General features: G+C 38.8%; 1 protein-coding gene across 2 annotated transcripts in view; it reads right to left on the bottom strand.

Annotated features, from left to right (window-relative positions):
* Positions 1-236: 236 nt before the first annotated feature.
* Positions 237-11,740, bottom strand: part of drosha (drosha ribonuclease III) — a 164,247-nt gene continuing 152,743 nt past the window's right edge. For both annotated transcript variants that reach the window (XM_072283348.1, XM_072283349.1), the window contains one exon: positions 237-1,207. In XM_072283348.1, the coding sequence (XP_072139449.1) occupies positions 1,077-1,207 (131 nt within the window). In that variant the 3' untranslated portion in view covers positions 237-1,076. The remainder of the gene's footprint in view (positions 1,208-11,740) is intronic.

Below are 11,740 nucleotides of genomic sequence, written 5' to 3'. Positions count from 1 at the left end.
ACAAGTCAGTATCACGTTTTGGTGAAGATCTAATTGTGTGAGTGGAAGACATTTTACAGGAAATATCATTAAAGACAAATAGTGTAAAAACAATTGCATGTGTGGAGGCAAAAGCAGTGCCTTGTCTTGTAAAGAAAAACACACTGAATCTGAAATTCCTTCACAAAGTTGCAGAGTCACAATGCAGTAAACATTGAATAAATTATCTATCTGGTGAATCCTAAGCTTTAAATTTTAAGAAGAGACATAAACTATGTGCAATTGCAAGCATTAATTTAATTATGTTAAAGAACACATCAGTTTAACATATCACTTCCTTGCCGCAATGCACTCAATGTCAGGCCTGTAACACTGAACAATACCAGGTTCAGATTCAATCACATAATGATCTTGGTACACAGACTAAACTCAGGCGACAGTCAAATATTAATTACATGAAGCAGCACACCTTGAGGTGTTACCAATGTAAAACGTGCAGAATTCAGGTGATACTTAGGCGATCTGTGCTTATACGAAGTAGGACTGAATGTTTTAACAGGACATGGTGCAAAGATTGAGATTCAATATATCATTTTATCAAAGGCTTGAAGAGACCTTGATCAAAGCACAATATTCCTTTGGCAACTATTATGCATTTATCAGGGCATAACTGTAGTGGCATATGGAGGTGCCTTTTAGTTAATAGTGAGGTATTTTATTAGCAAGTTTTTATAGAGTTCGAGTTACAGATAAAATCCACCATTTTTTTGCATCAATGTAATGAATGCAACAAGTAACAAAAACATTCAACTGCTTTGGAAATTAAAATCACAAGATGAATGTGCAAGGTTCAAAGGCAATAATTAAAACTAAAATGAGACTTGTCAAAAAACTATAAACCCGCCTTCTCCACTGCAATGCTTCCTCTGCAGATCTATGGATTTCATATCTTACAGCTAAGACTTGGTCTTGTTACATGCCTTTCATAGCTCCTCATTCACTTTCACATTAAAAATAGGTTATGTCCCCAAAGGCATATGTGGCTGGAATTGCAGTTGTTTAAGAAGGTAAATATGCCACGGTTTTTATGTCCTCGTTTATTTTCTGCTTTCCTCAGTCTCAGTGGGATCCTTCTCCTGTCGTTCTTTTTCCCGCCTCATTTCTCTCAACTCCTGTCTGTATTTCCGCTCAATGAAGCGTTTCTGATGAGCCATCTGGGGAAAGTTATCTGGTGCAAGGAGGAAATATTTTATTAATGAACTGTGCCCTGCAGCATTTCAAGGATGTTGCATTGAAACTGTAAGAAAAAAAGATAATCACTTCAAAATACGGGGGGGGGGGGGGGGGGGAACGAGTGCCAACTTTGGCTTAACTGGTTACACTTCTGCTTCTAAGTCAGAGCTTGAGGCTTCATGTTCCATGCAGAAGAGCAAAGGTGACACTCCACTCCACTGTAGAACAAGGGGGATGATGCACTGTCAACAGTGCCCCCTTGCAGATAAGCCATTGTACTCAGGCTCCGCCTGTTCGTCAGGTAGTGAAGAGATGCCAATTCAAAACGACAATATCTTTTCTTGGTGTCTTGGCCAATATTTATCCATCAATCAACATTAAAAAACAATTTATTTAGTCATTTTATCACACTGCTGTTTGTACGAGCATGTTGTTTGAAAAGTGGCTGTTACAAGACTGATGACACCTGATAGGCATTTCACTGACTGTAACCAACACGAGAACATCTGCGGATGCTGGAAATCCAGAAATTGCTGCAGGAACTCAGCAGGCTAGGCAGCATCTACGGAAAAGAGTAGAACAGTCGACGTTTTGGGCTGAGACCCCTCAGTAGGGCCTGCTGAGTTCCACCAGCATTGTGTGTGTGTCACTGGCTATAAAATGCTTTGAGAAGTTTCAGGGCTGTGAAATACTGCTTTTCGTTAATTCTTTGATCAACTTCTGGAACACTGCATACTGACTGAACTTAAGTTTAAATATGGGGATAAATCAACAAAAAAGTACCCTGCTTGCTTTTGCCCCTTGTACAAGTCTCCCTTCACTTTATGGAGCTTTAATTTAGCAAAAGCCTTTTCATGAAACTTTACCAATAAATCTTTGGAAACAAGGTTACGTGAAATGTGATATGTCCTGGTGATCAGTTGGATTTGGTAATCTCGAAAATTGGATCATGTTTCTCTAGTCCTCACTGTACACAATTCTTCCAGGGCACAATTATTTTCTTCAATGCATGGACATATGCATATTTGGTTCAAGAAGCTTTCCAATTCTTAAGATTAAAAGACTTTAGAGAAAGGAGATAATATTGTCACATGCTTAGTACATGTACAAACATTGGCATCATTTTCTCTCAAGGTTTCCTATTAGTTAATGCTTGTAGAGAGATTTAGGCCAGTTAGAAGAGTGGGCTGAAAGATGGCAGATGGAGTTTAGTGCTGATAAGTGTGAGGTGCTACATTTTGGTAGGACTAATCAAAATAGGACATACATGGTAAATGGTAGGGCGTTGAGGAATGCAGAAGAACAGAGGGATCTAGGAATAATGGTGCATAGTTCCCTGAAGGTGGAATCTCATGTGGATAGGGTGGTGAAGAAAGCTTTTGGTATACTGGCCTTTATAAATCAGAGCATTGAGTACAGGAGTTGGGATGTAATGTTAAAATTGTACAAGGCATTGGTGAGGCCAAATTTGGAGTATTGTGTACAGTTCTGGTCCTGAATTATAGGAAAGATGTCAACAAAATAGAGAGAGTACAGAGGAGATTTACTAGAATGTTACCTGTGTTCCAGTACCTAAGTTACAGAGAAAGGTTGAACAAGTTAGGTCTTTATTCTTTGGAGCGTAGAAGGTTGAGGGGGGACTTGATAGAGGTATTTAAAATTATGAGGGGGATAGATAGAGTTGACGTGAATAGGCTTTTCCCATTGAGATTAGGGGAGATTCAAACAAGAGGACATGAGCTGAGAGTTAAGGGGCAAAAGTTTAGAGGTAATTCGAAGGGGAACTTCTTTACTCAGAGAGTGGTAGCTGTGTGGAACGAACTTACAGTAGAAGTGGTAGAGGCAGGTTCAATTTTGTCATTTAAAAAAAAATTGGATAGGTATATGGACAGGAAAGGAATGGAGGGTTATGGGCTGAGTGCAGGTACATGGAACTAGATGAGAGTAAGCGTTCGGCATGGACTAGAAGGGCCGAGATGGCCTGTTTCTGTGCTGTAATGGTTATATGGTTATATAACATCCTTGTAAATTTTCTCTGTACTTTTAAAACCTTGTGTACATCTTTCCTGTAAGTAGGTGACCAGAACTGCACACCATACTCCAAATTAGGCCCCACCAATGTCTTATACAACCTCAACATAACATCCCAACTCCTTTACTCTTACATTGATTTATGAAGGCCAAAGTGACAAAAAACTTTCTTTACGACCCTATCTTCCTGTGACACAACTTTCAACGATCCCTTCGTTCTATCACACTGTCCTACCATTCACCGTGTAAGGTCTACCCCTGGTTGGTTCTACCGAAGTGCAAATGAATTCCATCTGCTATTTTTTCAGCTGATGCAGATGCCTCCACATGCCATGACAGCCTTCCCCACTGTCTACTATACCCCCAGTCTCGCAGACATCCACAAATTTGCTGATCCAACTATTGGGAGATTTCCACAGTTAGTTCTCTCTTAACACAGCTTGCTATTTGCTCAAATATTTAAAACATTATTTAATTTTATTTAGAGAGCAAGGAACTTTAAATAGGGACTGCAAGATAAGTTACTTGACAACCACAAGGCAGAAAAAAAAGCGACAGGGTGTCTCAATATACAAGGATACAAATTGGTTCATGAGACAGGAAAATAAAGTAGAAGTTTCATGTATTAGGGTGCAAATGACAGGGAGCACACCCTTTGTTTGTTTTTGAACATCTGCAGCTTTCTTTGCTTCAGTACTGAATTCAACATCAACCTGCTCCAGTAATACCCACCTTGGAGAAATCTGCCCTACCCTCTAATGTGACTTCCATTTGGCCCTCTTGGCAGCGCTACTCCTGTCATTATTGTCATTCTTCACAGTGCCACTGATTGGAAGGTCATAGTTCAATTCCTACTGTTGTCTGTGAGGAGTTTGTACGCTCTCTCAGTGAATGTGTGGGCTTACTGCCAGCACTCCAGTTCGCTCCCACATTACAAAAGTGGGAGGAAACCCACTTATTAACTTTACTAACTCTACTGTACAAGTTAGGGTTAGTAAACTGTGGGCATGATATGCTGGTGCCAGAAGCACGGTGACCTTCCCCCAGCACATCCCTGGACTGTGCTGATCGTTGATGCAAATTATGCCTTTCACTGTATGTTTTGATGCACATGTGATCAATAATAATCATCTCTCTTCCTTTCTAACTCTGGCAGAGCTGTCAAGTGTCTCCAGCAGTTTCTGAGTTTAATTCAAATTTACATCCTCCATAGAGTTTTGCCTTTACTTTTAGTCGAGGTGGCTCACTCCAGTGTGATCCTTCAGCACGGCTTGTGTTTTCAAAGATTTAAATACCAGGACTTGTTTTTTTAAAGTGAGAGCTGAAAGATATATTTGGTTGAATGTTACACTGCTCAGCTTCCTTCAATCTGTTACACAGAGCTGTGCCAAGATTGCCAGCGGCAAGCGGGAGCCTCAGCTCGATCCAATGTGCAAATCACCTAAAAACTCAGATTCAAAATAGCAAACTTTCCTGTTCTGTTATGGTGTTTAGAGAATGCTAGATTCCCAGAATAGCTTTAAATGCACACCCTCCACAGACTGACCTACAGGAACAGCAAGTGCTGACAACCCACAAACTTAACAAAAAAAGATTCTTTGTTCTAAACTGATGTGCCAGTAAAGTATGAAGCTGCGTCACGCAAGGACATGATGAACAGGATGCTGTGAGAATCCTGTTGCAGTTTCTTTTAATAACATAGTTTTAAAGTTATACTGGAATTTGAAGATATCAAGCTGTGACAGAATTGGGCTCAGCTTGATGCTCACATGAGGGACAAAGACATCCTAACAAACAGTCGCTTAAGGTTCACACAGAAGACAGTGGGCAAGTGGCCCAGCAAGGAATCCATGTTTTCAAGGAAGCACGGGGTTCGGGGGAAACTGGTAAGATGAAAGAAGAGGAGTCCACATCAGTCAGTTAAAACCAATTTCGTGGACATTATTTCCACATTTCAACCAAAAGACAAGCCCCCAGTCCATCCATCTATAAAGGATCAATAAGCTTAGTTTTAAAAGGTATTTGATTCAGTCACACTGGGTCAAGTTTGTAATTTCATGGCTGACTTGCTGAGTACTTCTAGCATTTCCTGCTTTTATCTTTAATTTCAAGCTCCAACCCTGTAACAAGGGTACAAAAATCTATGCCGGCAAGTTAAGCATTACTGAGTGGGACTGTTGGAAATGCCACCTTTTGGATGAGACATTGAAACCAATCTCTGACTTGTTCTCTTAAATATAACAGTGGATTCGAGTTAATTGTGCCATCGGCTAATCAGGGCAGCTGCTTATTTGGGACAACTCTTAAAGAACAAAAACTAATTGAGAAATTGGTCAGGATTCCCTTTATTTAATTGGGACAGGCAACTGTTGCTGAACCATTTCTAACTAGTGTAAGTCACATCTACTTGCGTGGCTGTTAGATACTACAACATGCTTAGAGCAAAATTTTGAAGTAGTGTCAGTGGCATGTCTTTGCATTTAAAAAAAAGTGATTTTTGTCACTGATAATTGGTAAGACAATTCAGAACTGTTTTGTTCACTGCAGTTTCAAGCATTCTGGTTTGGAGAAGCCAGAAATGGCCAGAAGTGAAAATGAAATGATTTCACTACTTCAACAAGTTAAGAACAATGAGGAATTTGAAGGTATCAACAATCATCCTGAACGCTACAATGAAAATGAAGATTGGAGGATGCAATCGGTGTCTGCGCTGAGTTTGTTCATCTCCAGTCAAAACGACACAGCAACATACACTGGATGAATTCTTCTGTCAATAACTACTACGAACCAATACACAATTTTATTAGTACCTTAGTAGTACTGATAATGCTCTGATTAGTTTAAAGACATAATTTGGTACTCAGTTAAATGACAGTTTGTATTTTTTAATTATTTTTTATACCTTTTTAACTATTTTCATGAAACTTCAGCTAATGGGGTAGCTGCTTAGTTGGGCCAAAATGTACTGGTCCCCATGTGTCCCATTAACCAAAATCCACTGTACTTCAAAAAAGAGCTTATAAACTATACCCATCTGATTGCCCCCATCAGCATTTCTAAACAAAAACTGATGATTTCGTGATAAACAAATTGTAATTTGATGTGGGGACTTGCTCTATATAAATTGGCTGCAATATTCCTTCTGTTACATTGGGATTAATAGAAAATTAATTTATTTTCAGAAAAGAGAGCTTTAAGGCATCCTGAAAGAGATGTGAAGGGCTCTTCTACATAATTATCAAGCCAAGAAACAGGATTCAGACATCGCGTACGTGCTTGGAAGGAAATGAAGTGCATAAGAGATAGTTCTTTATCAAGTCTGACAATATTCCAAAGCATTTCAGATATTACAGGAAGAATACATTATTACTTGATCAGAAAGTGAATTCCATTTAAGTACAAAGACAAACGAGACAAACTTCTGTTCAATTCCTCTTTGCCAAAATAATGTTACTCAAAACCATCTTCACAGTAAAACGGAGGAGACATTAACAGCAGCTCACAGATTGCTTATCCTCCTAAAGATTTTAGTGACAGAAAATTAACCCTAATTCTTTAAAATATTGAAATAAATAGATAATTTGGAGGTAAGGGATTTGGATAGAATTGTGATTTCACAGAACAGTGGAATGGACTTGAGAGTGGACAATCTCCTCCTGTTCATCTACTCTCATAATGCAGATGGATAATTTTGGAAGGCACCAATAGGTAAAACTAGCAAGATCTCAATCAAGGTTGGAAGGATTTCACAGTTAATGTTGAAAATGGATAAGCTTATCAGAAATGGGACTTGAAATAGAAATAATCCAATGTTATAATCAGATTTATTTATCAGATGTATACTGAAACATAAAGTGAAATTGCGTCATTTGCATTAACAACCAACACACATAGGGATGTACTGGAGGCAGTCTGCGAGTGTTGCCACACATCTGCTGCCAACATAGCCTGCTTACAATGCAAAACTATATGAAATATTGATTCCTGAAAGCTTCAATTTCAAGAAATAGACTGACTAAGATGAATAATATTAGATGCCAAGATTGATAGTCTGGCACTTTGTCCTAGTTCAGCATACAAAACTAATAATATTACCCGATGCTTTCTGATAAAAGGCAATTCACCCACTGCAACTGTAGTGTGAACTGTTGAGTTTTTTCCAGTAGTTTTTGTTTCTCCTTCAGATTTCCAGCAATTGCAGTATTTTGCTTTTGCACAAAGTTTTCTGAGATCTTCCAGCTTAGTAAAAAAAGTCCATGGTAGTCTTGTTTAAGTAGAGGGGTAAATATTGTTTGAATAAGGTGAAACAATTCACCTATTGTTTCCTCTAAACACACATTTAGAGAATTTGAAATCATTGAAGTTTGGTTCTGTGTTTCAGCTATTGTTTCCATACGATCAGTTCGAGATAAAGGCTTTGGGCTGCAATTGCGAACCATCAACCCGTGCATCAGGAGCACAGGGAGCTACCGCGTAGTGCCTCACAGACTGCCCACCCTACGTACCCACCGCATCCGGCCCCACCTGCCTCATACGTAGAAGAATTCAACGCTATAGCACAGGCGACCAAGGTTCAATTCCCGCCACTGCATGTAAGGAGCTTGCACATTCTCCTCGTGACCGCGTGGGTTTCCTCCGTGTGCTCTGGTTTCCTCCCACAGTCCAAAGATGTACTGGGTGGTAGGTTAATTGGGCATTGTAAATTGTCCCGACATGAGGCCAGGATTAGTGATTGCTGGGCGGTGCGGCTTGAAAGGCTGGAAGGGCTTACTCCTCGCTCTACCTCAATAAAATTTAAAAAAAAAATCAAATTCATTATTTCTATTTTGGCTTCATTAGGCACCTCAGACCCACAAAACCAGAATGGAAGCAAGTCAGGCTCAATCCTGAGGGACTACCCAATAGGTAGAAGAGAATAATGGTGGCACTCTGGGACGATTAAAATACTTAAGTATCAAAGGCTTTTGTCATTGTAAATATCTGAAAAATATCAATAACTGCAATATGCAGAAGATTTATTTTAATTTAAATTATTTTCTTTAATTTGATTTTTATATTGCAAAGTAGCTTTTATAAAAGGCTTCACTGAACTGAATCTATTCGTGGATTTGCTAATCACTACAATGCATGGCTGTAAAATGATGTTATTGAAGTGCCATTTTTGTATTACTGCATAGTTTATTAAAGGGTACTGCTTTATTGCTGGCTCCCTTTAGTTTTAAAATCCAAATGTTTGTGCTCATTAATATTTTATGACTGTAATTTCATTAGCAATACACTTAATTTCAACTTATTGTTGGTTACCTGTTCAAATATATCTCTGCAGATACACACAAATACATTACCATCTTCCCGTTGCAGATTGCAATGTTCAATCTTGCACTAAATGGGCAACGTAATTGAAATCGTCACAAAATCACAGCAGCACTCACTGAACAATGAGCAATTAATTTACTTAATTGTAACGTTACTGCAAATTGGTTCATTGAGAATGCAGTGGAGAAACGGGGGTGGCGAGAGAAGAGAAGGGAAGACTGAATTCAGCATGCAAGAATGAAACAATTATTCCCATCTCATGCACACTGTCGCTTTCAATTTGTCAAACACACAAAAAGGAGATGATAAATATGTAAAGAAAGCCACTGCGACAACAAATATTTATTTAATGACAAACGAGTAATCCATGAATGAAAAAGTTAACAGGGTCATTGATAAATGGAAGTTTTGAATATAAATGGCCTTCTAATCTGCCCTTTACTGTATTTAAAAGAACCTTCTCAATTTAACTATAAACTGCTTTCAGTTTAGCCTCATGTTATTTGAGGGGAAGATGGACAGACTGCTCTGAAGTAAGTTCTTCTCCTTCTTAGGCAGCCTTTTGAGATTGAGGATGATTTGCTTATCCCCCAGTTCCGAGGTGATTAATGGCTAATATGGGACCAGAAGACTCCAGTGCATGTGGGTCTAGTGGTCTACTGGGATTAGGCGGAGAGGGGAGGAATTGTGGTAACTTCATTTATGACACTTATGCTGGGTCAGTTTGTCTAAGAAAATGGTCTTGAGGTTCTCAATGCCATCCCAAATACTACTTCTCCAACTTGAGCAATTATTGATTTTGGGCTCCAAGAGTCACTAGAGATGTTATACTCTCTAAAGACGACTTCAGAAGCATTCTTGAATATTTTTCCTCTGTCCATATGGTAAACTCTTGCTCTGACAAAACTTGGTATACAGTGTCTGTTTTGTAAAGTTGGGTGTCAAACATATGCATGAGGTGGCCTAGGCATCAGAACTAACTGCAATTTGGGCCTCAATGCTGGAGAAACACTATGTTCGAGGAAAATTCTCATAATTTTTAAGACCAGTGTTTGATCACTTCTCAGCCCCTTTAAAACATAAAACACTCAGCCTAAACATACTTTGCTGATTGGTAAAATCTCATTGTCCTATTATCATTTCAAATCTTATCTGGATTCTCTCTTTCTTCCATGTGTAAGATAAGGTGAAGAGAGCCATATGCAGAACTCCAAGAGGGGTTTAATGCAGAATTAGCAAACTTTATCTATATTTCTACTTTATTGCTCTGGAGATAAAAGATTGGGCTGTTGCTTTTTGCACTTTATTGATGTGTGATAGCTTCTGGACTTCACTCAGAGTCCTCAGAAGTTTCTGTTTTTGTAGTCAGCTTTACAGAGACATTTGCTCCTGTTTTCCCTTTCTTCCCCTGCACACTAGATTTCAAAATTCAGTATCTCTCTGCTCAAGTTATTCTGCCATGTTACACAACTTTTTGGATTGGATGGAATTGGGCTTCACAGAATTGTCATAGAGAGCTACAGCACAAAAAAGGTCCTTCAGCCCACTGTGTCTGTGCTATCAACAACCCATTTACACTAATCCTCCATGAATCTCGTTTTATTCTCCCCACATTCTCAATAAATTAACCCAGATTCTAACACTCAGCTTCAGGTCCTGTTAAACCGACCAACATGCACATTTTTACGATGCGCGAGGGAACCACAGCAGCTGAAGAAAGTCATAGTCACCAGGAGAATATGTGAACACCAATTAGACAGCATCCAAGGTCCAGATTAAGCCCTGGTCTCAAGCACTGAGGCAACAGTTTCAGCTGCCGTACTGTGTCATCCAACAAAATTGCACAGAAGGAGGCCTTTCTGCCTATTGACTCTGTGCAGTCAATTTGTGGAGCAATTTGGACACCGACTTTCCCCCATTCTTTCCATGTACTATAAAAGTATTTTTCCAAAATGCCTGTACAATTTTTTTTATTTTAAAAGATCTAGTAACTCTGTTTCCACACCATTCAAAGAATGAGCTCCAGTTTACAACCACTCTGCATAAAATTGTTTCCTTCATATCTTCATTCCATCAGCATGGGTAGAAAAAGCAAGAATTTCTGATGACTGAATTGTCAAGAAAGGGGAAGGCAAAATTGAAAAAAATTACAGAGAAGGCAATCAGATGTGGAAGGTACAGTAGTAGACTGAAAGTTACCTGCATAAAGAGGCTGATAAATTTTTAATGTCAGCCAGCTGTATCAAGATTACATAAAGCCAAGAATGAGTATATGGAGTAGGTCAGAGAGTGACAATGAACTGAGTGAATAGCCAAATAAAGTCAAGGGGATAAATGGCCAACCACTTTTCTTTTGTTTCCTCAGGTATAATTTTTGTTTTCAGTTTGTTTGAGTTATCCATTTTAGTCCCAGCTAACATGCTCTTTCATAAAATCCTGCAATCATCCCCCTTCATGCATTTACCCAATTCTCCTGAGAAAATTATTAATAAATCTACTTGCCGCAATCCCTCAGTCCGTATCCTTGTGGGTTGTAAACAATGTGGTGTATAATATTTTTATATTAACAAATACACAAATATTCTAATCTGGATATTCATCCATGGTGCCGCCTCATCTCGAAGCATCTCCAGACTACCAAAAATTAAGTCTGCTATGCTTCTACATTCTGACAAATGGCTCAGGATGACTTTGTCTGCCAAGACCTTTAATCTTTAAGAATTCTTTCCTCAAACCTCTGTCTCTCCAGCTCTCATACCTATATTGTACACTCTAACATCTTCTCTTTGACTCTGTTCTTGTCACCTGCCCCAAACCCTCCCGATGTGACTCAAGCTTTATATTGTGTTTGATAATGAGCAGCTGATACTGGTTTACTGTTGCCTGTTAGTGTGTTGCAACTGGATCATAATAAGAACACTTTTATCACTTAAAACAAATTAGATCATAAAACCAAAAGTATCACATGCTTATGTAACATTAAATGTAGAAAACATTTTTTAAGATTGCAAAGGCTAAGGGCTCTTCAGTGGTACACTTTGGCTCAATGAAAATGTTTAAAGGAAGGCTAAACTTCTGTTAAAGTTATGAAAAATATTATGAATCAAGAGGCAAAGGTTTATCTGCAAGAAAATTCACCTTCGATGATCCTTTGATTTGAAAATCATCTCTTCAATGAATT

The sequence above is a fragment of the Mobula birostris genome, chromosome 19, assembly GCF_030028105.1.
Source record: "Mobula birostris isolate sMobBir1 chromosome 19, sMobBir1.hap1, whole genome shotgun sequence".
Classification (NCBI taxonomy): Eukaryota; Metazoa; Chordata; class Chondrichthyes; order Myliobatiformes; family Myliobatidae; genus Mobula; species Mobula birostris.
The sequence above is the reverse complement of the archived record's forward strand: the minus strand, read 5'-3'. Positions and strand labels throughout refer to the sequence as shown.